Source organism: Aythya fuligula, chromosome 3, assembly GCF_009819795.1.
Source record: "Aythya fuligula isolate bAytFul2 chromosome 3, bAytFul2.pri, whole genome shotgun sequence".
NCBI lineage: Eukaryota > Metazoa > Chordata > Aves > Anseriformes > Anatidae > Aythya > Aythya fuligula.
The window spans coordinates 69,644,783-69,660,437 of record NC_045561.1 but is presented as its reverse complement, the minus strand read 5'-3'; the positions used below and the strand labels follow the sequence as shown (position 1 = coordinate 69,660,437).

The 15,655-nt window shown below is 39.2% G+C and overlaps 1 protein-coding gene across 2 annotated transcripts in view; it reads left to right on the top strand.

Moving 5' to 3' along the window:
• The first annotated feature begins 712 nt into the window (after positions 1–712).
• ATG5 (autophagy related 5) overlaps positions 713–15,655 on the top strand; it is a 77,006-nt gene continuing 62,063 nt past the window's right edge. The window contains exons 1-4 of one of the 2 annotated variants that reach the window (XM_032184661.1): positions 713–766; positions 1,112–1,273; positions 7,150–7,277; positions 12,955–13,033. In XM_032184661.1, coding sequence (XP_032040552.1) covers positions 1,166–1,273; positions 7,150–7,277; positions 12,955–13,033 — 315 coding nt within the window. In that variant the 5' untranslated portion in view covers positions 713–766; positions 1,112–1,165. Of the gene's footprint in view, positions 767–902; positions 918–1,111; positions 1,274–7,149; positions 7,278–12,954; positions 13,034–15,655 lie in introns of those variants that run through there. The other variant, XM_032184662.1, reaches the window with a different exon arrangement.

Genomic DNA, 15,655 nt, shown 5'->3' with positions numbered 1-15,655 from the left:
GATCGGGGTCAGAGAGTGACTGTGAAGGAGTGGCGGTGACAAAGCGTTAGGGACTGACCGCAGCCCCCATTCCCTGTTCCCCTGCACTGCTCAGGGTGCGAAGGTGGAAGAGGCTGAATGGGGGGAAGGTGTTTTTGGTTTCTTTTGTTTCTCACTTCTCTAGTCTCTTAGTTATAGGCAACAAATTTTATTATCTCCCTACTCTGTTTTGCCCATGATGGTAACTGTTGAGCGATCTCCCTGCCCTTATCTCAACATTCAAGCCCTTTCCATCCTCTTTTCTCCCCCTTTCCCTGTGAGGGTGAGTGAGAGAGTGGCTGAGGCGGAGCTCGGCTGCCCACCTGAGTAAAACCACCACAGGCTCACGTTCAGGGTATCATTTTTTATCAACAAAGAATATGAATCAGAATCAAACACGCTCATAAAAACGCCAGTCCTTACGAAAAAAAAAAAAAAAAAAACACACACACACACACAGAGGGAACCAAAGCACTTTATTTCTGCGGGACGCCTCCACCAGAGGCAGCCGCTGCCTGACACCTGCCGGCCACGCAGCAGCGCAGCACACCCCTACCCTCCGCCGCCCTCCTCCCCCCTCTGCTTCAGCGCCCGCGCCGGGTTCCGGCCGAGCCGTGGGGGCCGCCCACAACCGGGCGGAAGCGGCGCCGTGCCGGCGCCGCGCGGGCGGGCGGCGCATGCGCGGGCGGGCGGGGCCGCGCCTGGGTTCCTGCCTGGCGCCGCAGCTCCGGCGCGGGGCGGCCCGCAGGTAACGGCCGCGCCGCTCCTAACGGCCGCGGGGCTGCGCGGGGTCTCCCGGGGAGGGGGGCGAGGGCCGCCCTGAGGCGGCTCCGGGCCCCGCCGGCCGCGGGGGTGCTCGCTGAGGGGACGGGGAGGGAGAGGGCCTCCCGTCAGGGCAGGTGCGGGAGGTGGGTGATCGGTTTTGGGGTGGTTCTGTGGGAAAACGGCGGTTGGGCTGCGTGATCCCTTCCAGCCGGGGGTGTGCGGTCATTTTCCATGCAAACACGCGTGTAAGGGGTGAGGCGGGAGCTCGTGCTTACGGGAGAGCCTGTAACGAGGGGTGTTTGACCTGTTCCTCTCCGCGGGGTTACAGTTCCAGCTGAGGAAACGGAGTGGATCTACATGTGCTTCGCTGCTCCCTGGAAGAATGACAGATGACAAAGACGTGCTTCGAGATGTGTGGTTTGGACGAATACCGACCTGCTTCACGCTGTATCAGGATGAGATAACCGAAAGGGAAGCCGAGCCTTACTATGTGAGTGTAACAGCGGCAGCGTGGATACTCTAATCCCATACGTGCGTTTGTTTTGTTTAATCTCATCATGCATGCTGCTAGGTGCGTGGGTTTCTATTTTCCTATTCCTGATACCTTTTGGATGTACCTTATGGCCACACTGTGAGTCACCTCGCTTCAGAGCAGGTTCAAAAATTTAACTTGGTATCACCAGTGCGTTTAGGTTACAACAGATAATTAAGGTTTAAAAACCCTTACGAAAAAGTCAACAAATAAACCAAAAGCAGAGGCTGTGTGTACACTCGTGGTGAGTTTGCATCTTAGAGATTCTCCAGAAGAAGGGATAGAGCCTGTATGTTGCCTGTTTACACTAAAATAGGTGAGGCATGTAGCATAAATACTACAGCCAGTATTCTTTATCAATTTCCTCTGCTCGTGGATGACTTCTACTCGTTTTCTTTTCTTTAAATGCTAGCAGCTGTGAGAGATGTAGTAGGAAAGGCAGCTCTGATGTTGTAGCAGTACAGTGCTTGGTAAGCTGATGATACAGACAAGGGTGATGGATGGATTTGAGATGTAAATTGAAGTGCTTTCTGTAATCATGTGGATGTTGGTTTATAGCATGCTCTGCAGTTTTCATCCTTTGTGCACCTTACAGATGCTTGGTTAATAGACAATATTGGCTGTTTCAGAGAAATTCAAATTTAGAAGTACCAAGTATGTGAGCAGAATAATCTTATACTATGAATTGAAGTGATTCTGAAATCCTTAAATTTTGTCATACTTCATTTTGTGCTTTTTGGAAGCTATTACTGGATAGAGTAGTGTTCAATTAATAGCATCTTTGTCATCGGGTTCTGTTTTCCCTGTGTGCCTTGTGTGGTTTTTAGTAACCTAATAAAGCATTAATGCTTTTTGCTCAGTGGTGATAGTGTTCAGCTTTCTCTGCCTTAATTTCACCACTGGTGAAACAGAAGTACTTCTACATTGTTGCGCTTGGCCTATTGCCTGATGCTTCTGAACTGTCTAGAAGTCTCTGATCAAACTTCTATAAAATATATATATTTCAAAATACATATGTGCATAGCATGTAAGAGTTACATAAAAGGCACAAGCCTGAGTTCAGAGATATGCAATCTTAATCTGTTTAACATCGTCATGAAAACCCTGAAGCCACGTTATCTGCACAGTGAGGCCAACTTTTGAAGCCTAGAAGATAGCTTTAAGATGGTAGTGTTTCTTTTACTTGCTCCTCTTACAGTCTGCACAGAAAATATCAAGGCTTAATTCTCTCTTTTTGCAAAACCTGGTTATTAATAGGTCGGAATCCTTGAATGTTAGATTTTTCCCTCTTGCAGGTCATGTTGGAGCTGATAGTTGAAGTTTTGCTGCTTGAAGGGACCAAAGATGAATAATAGTAAAAGGTTGAATAGCAATCAAGGTTTTATATCTGGATTGAGTTCTCGTAGGTTCAGCGTGCATCTGCGTTAATGTTCTAGTTTGGATCTGGAGTGTGTTTTTGAAGCAAGCCTTTGTTATTTCCACTTACTCTGCCAAGGTTTGTATCACACATCTGTCTTGGAGCTGAGTCTTTTTCCTGTGCGGCTGAAGTAGATGATGTACTTTGGGCCTGAGATCAATGTGTTCCAGCTGCTAATGGGTGGTCAGTGTATGGAATCAAATTGGAGCTGAACTGAAATGAAAAACAAACAAAAAGCGTATGTAGTGAATGTTCCCAGCCCTTGACACCAGTTGTTCTACTTTATACATCTCTTCTTATCAGTAATTATTGAAGTAGATAAAACCACCGTGTTCCGGGTTGCCTTCCATGAACAGGGAGGAAATGTTGGCATCATGAAGTTAAGAGGAAGAAAACTTCTGTTCTGAGAAGCTTGCTTTGTGAAGGCAAAGGAAGACAGAGGGAGAGAGGTTAGAAAAATAAGCTAGAATCTGTGTGATCAACTTCAATTTGAGTTGTGTGGTAGGAGACCCTTGGCTGCTAGATACATTAGCACAGCACAGGAATGAAACGTGCTTACAACACAATAGGGAACTGCATAGGGATAGCAGAGCTCATTTAAAATGATCTTAGCCGTTATGGAAAGTAATGACATCAAGACTAAGCAGCTCAAATCAAACACTGCTGTTTCTGCCAGGTAGGTATCTGCAGGGAGTTCTTTGCTTGTACAAGAAATAAAGAAATTGGCTGCGATTGATCAGGTGTAACAAATGAAATTACCACAGAAGGCAGTAATGGTACTCCGGGACTCAGGGACAGCCTCTGCTGGGTCACTCTTTACTCTTTCCCAGTGGTAAAAGAATTGTTTTATTAAGAAGTCTGTAACAGAGCAATATGAAGCCATTCTGGGCTAGCGTGCTTTATTTCTTTTATCCTGCATGCATTGTTGATCAAACCAGTCCAGTTCTTGTTATACTGGAATTGTGATTTTTAGTGTTTTGCATGCAAAACAAGTGTTCCCTTCTGCAGCAAAACCCAAGAAGATAGTTAGGGTGGTACTATTTTTACATGAAGAACATTTTCCAGGCATTTACTTAGGCATTAGAATTCCTTGCATTTTATTTAACCTCTGTAGACAATATTCCTGCAATTATGATTAAATGCTGTAGCAATACCTAGTGTGCAAAAGGAAGGTGTTGCAGTTTGTAAAATTTGAGAGAGCACGTAGTAAACTAGTGGGTTTCATTCTGTCTTGTCAGGTTTTTGAAGATTTTTCTCTTAAGATGATGAGTTCTCATCTTATTATTTCAGTTTGCTTTTTTTTTTCCCTCAACAGTTTTGCTTATTACTTGGATTTAAGCTGGGTGTATATAAATTACATGCATGTTTTTCACAACTCCTTTCAGAAATAAGGTTAGAAAACATAATCAAAAGCAACTGCTTATTGTTGTGTCTTGGTTGTAATCAAGATCTAGTAATTTATTGTCTACTTTAAAAGGCACTAAATAATTCTATTGGTGAGGACCACTGACTTTTGAATTAAGGTGTGAGTATGAATTTGTTTTTTCATGTTCTCAAATGCTAACTTTTTAGTTGTTGACATGGAGTGATCTTTTTATTCAGTCTTCATTACTGTTGCAATGCTCAGTCTGATCCCGACAGGTCATGAACATCTATTCAGAGAAGTTTACACCAGCTTTTTGTTTTTATACCAAGTAGGAGAAAACTTGCAAGGAGGGTAAGGCACCCAGCCTCACCTGACATTTTGGGAATCCTTAACTCACGCTTAAGGAATTTACCCACTACTTTAGACTTCTCTTCAGGCTTCTTAAAAGTCGATCCCTTCTACAGGACAAGACATTTTTGACCCTCTGAGCCACAAAGCTCAACTGGAAGCAGGGTTTTCCATTTATGTGCGTTCCGCAGCACAGTGAGTGGCAAGCATTATACCAGTCTGCTACTGATCAGCAGGCAGCAAGGTAGGGTCAATTGCTAGACGACTTGAATCAGAACAAGGATTTTCTTCTGTTTAATTCCCTGTGTGTTATCAAGCATTATCCTATTAGATGTTTTCTATTTAAGTTGCTGACTACTGAATCTCTATGCTAAACCTGCAAACAGTCTTTTCATTAGAAACTTTATTGTGATGCTCCCTTGTCTGCATATTTGTCTATGCAGTACTATAGGTCACTTAATTTACTCTGAGCATCCTGTCTTTGAGTGTATTATGTAGTGATGTATCAGTCTTAAGTTCAAGTTGCAGTTGTTACGTTTCTTGCGATGTGATGTGAGTTGGTTGTGTTTGGTTTTCACAGCATTATTCTAGCCTTTAGCAGCAAGTCCGCTCATGCAAGGTTGTTTGTCACACAAATGCTAAAAAAGCAATTAAACAAATCCGACCTAGGGGAGCAAGCTTAATTTGAATTAGAATTTGTCATGAGATCACATGTTGTTTTTAATGCATTAGGTTTTACAGCCCTAAGCTGAGATTTACCTTATCACTGACCCATGGCCATTCATTCCCAGCATCCAGAAATATTGCTGTGGTGTAATCAAAGGGTGAAGGGGTATAGGCTCATTGACCTGCATGGACTGGTTTAGGAGTCCATGGGGGAGCAGCAAGAGAACTTGTGGAAGAGATGTCATTCTGGTGAACGTGACTTTGCCTGAAAGGAAGGCTCCTGTCATGTGGCTGAAGTGTTGGAAATGCTTTAATAATATAGGAAGTAAACTGTTATGTAGAATTCCAGTTTCTATATAGAGGCCTCCGTAAAGGATTTAACGTGATCTGGCTGTTGGAGAGGTTGACTAAAGTCCAGCCTGTCGTTACATATATCAAGTTTTTTTCCTAAATATTTTTAGTATCTTTCCTCTGGAAATACTCAGTAATTGCCTTTAAAGATTACAGGATTTTGAAGAAAAATGTTTCGTGTCCACTGATGTCTTACCAAGTCCATACTGGTAGAAACTGCCACAACTGGTGGCAAAGGGATACTAAAAGGGGTAACAAAATGAAGATGTCTTTAATTTATGGTTTTAAAGTTTTTTTTTTTTTTTTTTTTTTTTTTTTTTTTTTTAACTGATTTAATATGCTTTTAAATCTCTAGGATAATTAAAGCTAGAAAAATGTGAAAGAATCCAGTTCTGTCGTCTTCTATGGAAGGGGAAGACTAAAGTAGAAGAGGTGGGAAGACCAAAAAGGCCCCCCAAAGAATACCATTCTGAAGACTTAAGCTGCAAAGGGATATTTGTCATTTGAGAAGACTATGAAATCTCATGATGATTGGCACTAAAAATTGCTAGCTATATTACTTCCAGTTGATATAAATTAGGCATGTGATTTAAAAAGATGGACAAAAATGCACTGTTTAGATAATGTTGAGAGTATTTAAGTACTGATTTAAATATTAAGAGTATACCCCTTTAGCAGGGGCACCGAGAGTTCAGAAGATGCTGCAAATCATAGAATTACAGAATGTCTTAGGTTGGAGGGGACCTAAAAGATACATCTAACTCCAAACCCCCTGCTGTGGGCAGGGATGCCACCCACTAGATCAGGTTGGCCAAGGCCTCCTTCAGCCTGGCCTTGAACACCTCCAGGGACGGGGCATCCACAGCTTGGCAACAAATGCTCAGCATCTCTGAAAAACAAGTGGTCCCTTTTAATCCAATTAACTTGGGTTTTGTGCTTCAAGTAGGCACATTGGGAATGTTGGCAGCGTTCTGTTAGATTCAATGAAATGCTGTTTAATTACTGTTTGTGATCTCTGATTCTGTTGAAATAGAAACTAAGTTGTTCTTCCACGCTTCAAACAGGATTTAAATATTTTACAAAGGAAGTTGGCTATGCGGTTTGAAGGCTTATGTCAAATACTATTGCACTCACTGATGTTTTAATAATGGATTTACCCTTTCCCGTATGGCTGTGCCACCTGCAGCATGCTGAAAACCTGGTTTTGTAGCAGTCCAAATGGGTCTCATCAGAATATATCAGTATTACTTTAACTGCAAATATATCCCAGAAATACGGATTTATTAGCAAAAATACTTGGTTGTGATCACAGTTGCCTGGATTATGTTGCGTCAGGAACTATCGCTGTAGATCTATAGAATTAACTTAATAAAGTATAAGACTATTGTCATTCAGGTCCTTGAGGCACTGAACAATTCTTATGTGTGTGTAAACGACTTCACTGTATTTATAAAGGTTTATAAAATTAAAAATTTTAAACCTGAATGCTGTGTTCTATTAATTTGCTGCATTAGATTATTTTGAAAGAAAGTAAAAGCGATATAATGATGGTAATATGTACAGCAAACTTCTTGAAAATGGAAAATGCTGACTGAATTTTGGTTATGGAAATAAGTACTTGTTACAGATTTATTAATTTAGTAAATTTTATGTATACTTAAAGCACCTGTGTTTTTTTTCTTTTAGTTGCTTTTGCCAAGAATAAGCTACTTGACACTGGTAACAGACAAAGTGAAGAAACACTTTCAGAAAGTTATGAGACAAGAAGAAATCAATGAAATATGGTTTGAATATGAAGGTACACCGCTGAAGTGGTGAGTTTAACTTTGTACCTTTACTCAATTTATTTTGTAAAGAGATACCAAGTTTAGCACACTGTCAGTACTTTTCCTGAGCTAACCACTTCAATGAGTTTCAAAGAAGGCAAAAGAGGAGAGGGGTAAGAAAAACATTCAACATTAAACATTCTTCATTTTTTTTCTGTAAACATACTTTTAATTATTCTGCTTGTACTTAACTGTATATGTAAAAGACAGAGTGGGTTGCTGAACCCATTGATTTTAGATTTTGTTCTGGTTGTTACTGTAACATGAAATAGCTGCTTTTTTGGCTTTACTGTTTCTTCCTATAGAATCACAAATAAATCTTTGTTTAGCTTAATCTGCATTCTTAAGATACATGCTAACACAAAAATATTATTTCTGGAGTCTGAATACAAATAGGATTTTCTGCTTACAGATAAAATGTGTGAGCTTCACTTTTCACTGGTGTGATAAGTGCTTGTCCTTTAAAACAGATAAAATAATGCTGACGCACAAGCTCTTGTCACATTCTGTTTAGCTTTATTGAAATAATTGCTGTTAATCCTATTTTTGCTCTGTTGTGTGGTCTACAAGAAATATGTCTCTTTCTGAAGGACTGGAAAACCAGACTGCCACTGTTTAATGTAATTAGTTTTTATAAGTACTGTGTGTTGATTTTTTTTCCTATTTCTGCTACAAGTTCTAAAGAAAACATTCTGAGAGCTGCAATGTTGGCTAGGCTCTGTATACAAAGTGTCAGTTCTCCAGCAAGTACTTAATATTTTGAATCTCTTCTCATTTCCTGTATCATAACAGGAAAGAGAACTAACAGTGACTGTTCCAGCTTCTTGGAGTTGGGTAGAAAAGATTAACACTGATTTTTTTTTTTTTTTAATTTTTACGTGAATTTAGTGTGACTGGTGATTAGCAAGCGTTATTACATCATTGAGTACGTTTAACTTGGTGGTGCGGGAATTTCTTTCTAATCTTTTGTTTCTTTGAAACTGAACTACAGTAAACCTTGAAAATGTGTTTTGTTCTCAGAAAAACGTAAAAACTAGCTTTTTTCACTTTTTCATATCTGGCTGGTAAAACCAGCTTTAGACATCTATGTAAAATGTCTGGAATTTAACAATAATTGGTTTATTCGGGTTCTGTAGCAATCTTGAGTTGTGATGGTTACTGCCTAACAGCAAGGTACCAAGTTGGTCCCAATGCATTCATAATCTTAGGTAGGTAGTGACAGGTAACCTTAAAAATTTCCACTGAAGCTGTCTGCAACAGGAAAGAAAGGCTTTTTATTTCGGCCAAAATTAGCTCTGTGTTTTCAGATACCAGGATAATTTAATTCAAAAACAAATAATAATTGCAGTTACAGAACATAATTATAGAATAAGAATATAATTGATAATTTTAGAATTTGATAGTAAACTGAAGGAATGTTGAAGTGAAAATAATGTAATTATCTCCTACGCTGTGATCGTTTAAAAGTAAACATATGCTGCCAGGAATAGCTCCACTGATTTCTGTGGAGTTGCTTTCCTAAGGAAAATTTTATCTGCAAACTGTTCTTTTAGAATATGGTAATCCCATGAGTAGCTGAAGTTTATTCCGTGGAAGACGGAGATAGCGGAACAGAGAATAAGATAGAGTTAGTAGTTTGTAGAGAAAGAATAGCAGAACATTAATGCTTGATTTCTTTAACTTCTGCAAATAGAATCAAACAGAACTTGTAATGGTTTTATTCTAATTACTTAGTTTACACCATATGGTTATGTTTCTTGCAATCTGTGCTGTTTCATACCTGGCTGGGATATAGTGCATGTCTTTCTAGCTGCAGCTCTTCTGTTTTGCAGGGAGTCTGGAATAACCCTGAAACAGTTTCAACTTCATTCTCTGTAGCACTCAGAACAGTCTTCTGGAAGAGGGTGTAGCTCTCCAGGCCCAGAGTCACAGGGGGTGCCTGGGACCTTGCACCGAGGTTGTTAGGGGTAAGGGAAGATGGGTTCCTTGCCTGCAACATGTGTGCGCTGATGCAGGGTCTGTGTCACCAGCTTAATGAGTTGCAAGAAGTGGTCAGCAGACTGCAGCATAGCAGCAGAGATTACAAAACCAAAATGGACCAAATCTTCTCAGACATGATGCGGTTACAAGAGATTAAACCAAGATGGGAAAGGGCTAGGCGCTGCTTGCCAAAAAGTTTCAGATAAACCTCCTCAGACAAGCAGCAAGTGAGGTTGGCGGATGGAGGCGGGGCTCCATACACTGTAGGAGGGAGTCTCTAAATACTAGCACTGCTTCCTTTTGGTGTGGATGTGCTGTTCAGGTCACTGATCCATCCTTTGGAGCTTCTAGCCCCATGTCTGCAACAGCAGGTGGAAAAGGAATCTGGATTTTTTTTGCAAGAGGTCACAGGCCTTTGATGATTACCTCTGAGAGTGGGTGCTGGGGGAGGGCATCCTGTACTTTATTACTATCCTTGAGCACTTGCACGTGACTTCAGCAGAATGACCGTCATCCTTTCTGTGTGTGAATTGTGCTCTAGGCTTGGCAGTTGCAGGCGTGTCTCTCTAGTACCAACTGAATGGGTGCTTAACTCTACCTGGTCAGGAATTGCCAGAAGACAGGAGGCCAAAGCACCATTTGATTAGGAATAGCTGGCATATTGTTTGAAAATGGTAGAGTTTGCTTAGAAGAAGTGTGTGTTTCTTACTGAATACTAAAGAACAAGGTGAGAATATTTATTTTTCTATGCAGCCATTGTTTCCCTCAATGACATACAAGTTAGTTCACAGAAATACCAAAACACAAGATGCAGGGCTCTTGATACTTATAATACCCCACTTCTGGAGCACAGGATGTCTGTTTTTTGGTTTTGTCCTGGATTTTATCGGTTTGTGTGATGCAAATCTTCCTGAATTACCTCTAAAAATTATTCTGATATGACAACCACCTGCCAACTGATGGTGTCATGCTCTGTATTCCTGTAATATTGTCCTGGGTCCAGAAAGAAGTTTTTAGAGAAGTAGTCATTCATTGTCCTTACTACCCCTCTGTCACTTTCAAAAAGTTCTTGTATTCTTGAAGCTGTGTTTTCCAGGGCACCTCTCACACCTTGAAACCACCTTCTGTGTAATAACAAAAGCAGTAATAAATTGACAGTGGCTGGGAGTCAGTGCTGTTATGCATTTATAGATTGAATACTTTGCAGAACCGATCATTATTCCATCAATTTTTTTCTTTAAACAAGACTTGTGGTCTCCTAGACACTCTCTTTGACCTTTGTCAAAGACCTGTGGTCTCTTTAGACACCCCCTTTGAGAAAGTTACAGATAGTAACCAGTTTGATTTCAATAGTTTAGTTGGTTGGGTTGTTTGTTTTTATAATATTACCTTTGTGGGCTGGATGTTTCCTTTAGCTGGTGTCGTGTTTATTTTCTGTTTTCTTTGGCAGAGGCAAGTCTTTAAAGGCCTGGGTTTGTGGATTATTATTTTTAAATTGTCTTGGTTATTGTAGTTTCTAGAAAGCGTTTGCATGTTTCTTGAATTGCAGTGAATATTTTTCAAATAAAAGTTCAGAAACAGCATTGAAGTAGTGCCACTGGAAGCAAGACTTTTAATGAGGGAATACTGGCCCTTGGCACAAGGTAGATAGGCTCTTAAGAATGGGGTGAGGAAATGTTGCTCTTTTTCATCGCATCTACAAATAGAAAAGTCTCTTCTATTCCTAGTTTCCCTTTTTGTGCTTCTCTTAATCCTCTATTCCAGTTAAGAAAACAGATTTTATTATGAAGGATATATATAAAAAAAAAAAATAGCTTTGGTATTATATGGAGTGCTATTGTTTCCGGACTCTTAAAAAATGCTTGTAACTATACATCAAAAGTAAGAGAAATATAGCATTGCATATAGTAAGGCATTATTTAAGGCTTCTCTTGGCTTCAGATTAAATGCCAGTGTGAACTGGAGTTCTGTATGGGGAAGTCTTACCTGTAAGGACTGCTTTGCTCCTGCTTTGAACCTTACACCTAATGGGAGGCCACACTTCTGAATAGAAAGTGATTTCTCTCCTGGCCTACTGTCATCATGAATCTCATGTGTTCAGCTGTGGTGCAAAGAGAATTTAGCACTGGCCTCTTTCAAAATAAAAAAAAAAAAAAACTATCAGCTGTGCAAAACACAAGCATTTTACTGAGGAAAGCTTAAGTACATTAACTTTATTTTGTAATCTGCTGGGTGGAAGGTACAGATGTAGGCCAAGAATGTTTTGGTGTCCTTTTGTACCTATTTTGTTGGATAAATTGAACAAACAGTCATTGATAAATTGAACAAAAAGTCATTTTCATGTAAATCTAACTGTCAAAGAAAATCTGACTTTTGTTAAGTAGTTCAACTGGAAAACCACTCCAGGTGAAACCCTGCGGAAGAACTTAAGACAGGATTGACAGTAGTAAAATGTCCTTGAGCACTAGCACTGAGTCTGGATAAACATGGATATGCATTGTCTGGATTCTTTTGCCCATTGTAAGGGGAAGACAGTGCTAGATCCTTTTCTGATATACTCTCCTATTCTCTTAAAAAGTTCTGAATGAATAAGTGCAAGAATCATGTCGTTATTTTTTTTTTATTTTGCTGTTAAGTGTCTTTGTCGTAGTTCTTGGTCTCACCAGTAGAGGGTATTAAAGCACTATTTGTGTGAGGGTTTAGCGGCTCAGGAAATCGGCTCGACACAGGTGCTTTCAGAGCAATACCCTCTCTGTTACTGTTTTTATGGATTTTTGATTCTTATATTCTTGCTTGGCTTTGTGTTCTGTGTTCAGTCCTATTTAATTCAGTGGACCTACTGAGTTTACAGCTAAGTGTGTGCTTATCTCTTTGTAGGATCAAAAAGCTAAGAAGCCCTTTTCAGTTTGAGACTTTTTGAAAGATAATAGAACTTTTTAAAATGCCTTTGGAAGCTTTGTCTATGTAATACATGTGACTTACATTGCTGGAGACTCTGTCCACTTGAAATTCATTAGAAGATAAGAGTTTACATTTGGAGGGAGCAGCTTCTTTGTATTTGTTCTTTTAGTTCAGAATACCACTGAAATAGGAAAAAATAAAACGGAGCAAACTGTAATTAATGTTTTTCCTCCCATTAGTTTGATAGGTTAGTGAAGGAGAAGAGATCATCTTGATCTATCCTCTGTTTAGCCCTTCTGCAAATATGTCATTTTAAAATTCTAATGCTTATCCTCTGTGATGACATCAGGCAGGTGGGAGAGGGAAGAATAGTTAAAAGTCAGTATGGTATAAACTTCTCTTGTCTTTACAATCTCTAAACATATCAGCTTCTCTGTCAGACCAACTAGTCCCGCTCTTGTTGAGCATTATGATCGAAAATACTGTTTTGAAGGATTCTGCAGAGCAGTTGTAGGCTGGTTATGCTGTTGCAAAGCTAGCAGTATTTTGTGGGCACAGCTTAGAGATCACGGGTTTAGATACTTAATCTGTGAATTCCAGGCTTGATTCTGCTGTAAACTGTAAGTCAGTAATACCTGGCTGTATAATTTTTCTGAATAATGGTACATGTTAAGTCTAGGAGGAAAACAGCTAATTACATTTTATAAATGCAGGCAAGCAAACTGTTATATGTAGAATAAATATAAAAGCTGTGCATTTAATTTAATACCTTTTCATTTTCTAGGCATTACCCGATTGGTTTGCTCTTTGATCTCCATGCATCAAATACAGCCCTTCCTTGGAACATCACAGTGCACTTCAAGGTAAAATTGAAATACACCTTAGATTAAGATTAATTGAGCATAAGATTACATGAGAATTGAAAGCTAGAAAAAAGTTTCATAATTATTCTTATTTTACAAGGAAGTAGAAGGTAGGACTTTTTGAAGAGGAGAGTGATCATTCTTTAGGAATCATCTAAAATTTTTTTGTAAATCTCCACCTATTTTCCCTGAGACTGTATGTGCTTTCAAATTACCTTCTTTTGAAAATGATTCTATTATGATCTGAAAATCCAAAATAGTTTTTCAAGATAAGTTATGAGATTGTCGGTGCAGTTGAGTTGATAAAAGGGAAGAACTTGCCATAATGTTTTTAATTCAATCATCTCAAGTTGACTCAAGATTCAGGAGATTGAGAAGTGCTCATCCCTTTAGGCACATTAGCATAGATATGAGATACTGCAGAAATCCTTGAAGTCAGTGAGTGCTATCGCTCTTTGAAGTTGTACTTCATGTGTGTCCCCTTTAGAGAACTGAGTGAAATTTTTGGTCGTGTGACAGTTTAGTCACAGGGGAGACATTGCTTTGATTACACATTGTAAAACCATTAGGTATGACTTAATAGCACTACTGATCTTTGCTCAGAAGAGTACTTGTGCAGGGTTAGATCTGGTGCGGTATTCTTTCTCTGACATGCATTGAGAAGGTGATGTCAGGTATGTTTTGAAGTCAAAACCACAAGCAGAAATCACAGTATCTAACTGTGAAACATTATTCTTTTTGTTGTACTATAGAGAAAAAGCAATAGGAAAACTGATCCAAAAGAAAACACTAGGTTAACAAGCTTTACTCTGTGTGATTTGAGATGAAATGAAAAGCATACTGGGAAGCAGTTAACGCTGAATGTTCTTGTTCAAACTATTCCTCTATTGAAGGTGTTTCAGGAAAGATCTTGCAAGCAGGAGTAGTCTGATTCTTTTTGGAAGTATGTGTTCTTGTAATATATACTTCCATGTGTTGAAACTTAAAAGTGAGTGAGTTAATGAATCTGAAGACGGGGATGTTTTTGGAACCATTATAATTACTAGACTTCTGATATATGCCAAAGAGGTGAGATGAAGAAACTTCCAAACTGTTTTGAAGAAACTGCAGGGTGGCTAGTTTCACAGATTGTGATTTGATTGTTGCACGTTCTGGGAGCTCTGGAAGATTAACTGCGACAAGGAGAAGATGTTGCCATCCCAAAGCAGAGCTGTCTTGAGAAATAACTTGCACCACCACAGTGATTTTCAGTTTCATGTAGTAATGTAAACTGACCTTAAATGTCCCTATATTTCTGTTTGCCAAGACATCAGCTAATTTAAGTTTGTCTCAAAGGTGTATGTTAAAGATCAACAGAAATAGTTTACCTCTAAGGAAGTGTTATTTTAAAAACTGATGTAATTTAGTTTTTAAAAACATGTAACACCTTGGACTAAGCACCTGCTTAATCTCTCTTCCTGTTTTTGATGTAATTTGAAAGTTTATTTAAATTAACCCACCTTAATGCTTAAAATGAAAGCATAACTGAAATGTATCAAAGTATATCAAAATGTTGAAGACATTTTCATGTGTTATAATTCCTTACAGTTTAAATAGTTTAGGCATGGGATTGTTATCTAGATTATCTTTTCATTTGTGTAGTTACTCTTTGAAGAGCCACATATTTTATTTAACTTTAATAAATAGTATTAGTTTTTTTGTAGGCTTTAATTTTTGCTGTCATTGCTTTCTCCTTTCTTTTATAAAAGTATACAGTCAAGAACAGAGAGCTCAAAAACTTTAGTAAAGAGTTTTTTAACTTTTTGCTTTCCTATCGTCTTTAACTTTAAACAAATGAAGTTATGACAAGAAAAGATGACACTTTTTTTTGTTCAGCAGAGTTTTGAAAGTTGGCAAATCTATGACTTTCCTCCTGTGTTTGATATGCAGTCCAAATAAAGAACGCAATTATTGTTTGTATTTAGGAAGGAATTTATTCATACCTACTCTGGTATGCAATCAAACATTCATTTGTACAAAACAGCATTCATTTATATCTCTAGTATGAAGTTGAAATGTAGTTGCCTTAAATAGTCATAGATGAATGAACTTGATCAGAGTGCTAAGGTTCATGAGAATCGTGAGAAGACGTAGCCTGGGAAGTTGCTTTTGTTACCCAGGTGTGGCTTTATGGGAAAGAGGGAAACTTTATCCCTTCCTGTTAAATTCATCTCATGGAACCCCGCAGCATGCTTAGCACTGTTCCTGTTCTCAGCAGGCTACCCAGCTCTCCAGATTTTGGGCAATTGGCAGGAGGTGATGAACTGCCCTGGAAATGCTAGTGCTACAGGAGGAGGGAAATCAGATATGCCAGGTGAAAGGCTAACATTTTTCCTCTGCTGAAACCCTTACCTGCTGACCCCCGCTTCTCTATGCGTGACCTGATGCAGAGGACAAGAAACTCCCATCTGGTTTTGTACATCAGCTGTCTTCCTTTCTTGGTTTTCTTAGTTCACAGTAGGGTCAGGTGGAGTGAAAAGGAAGTAAGTGCTTTTCCATGCATTACATAAATTGTAGAGTATACATTGTTTTTTGTTTTTTTTAAAGAAAAGAATACTGAAGGGTAACTAAACACAAACACAC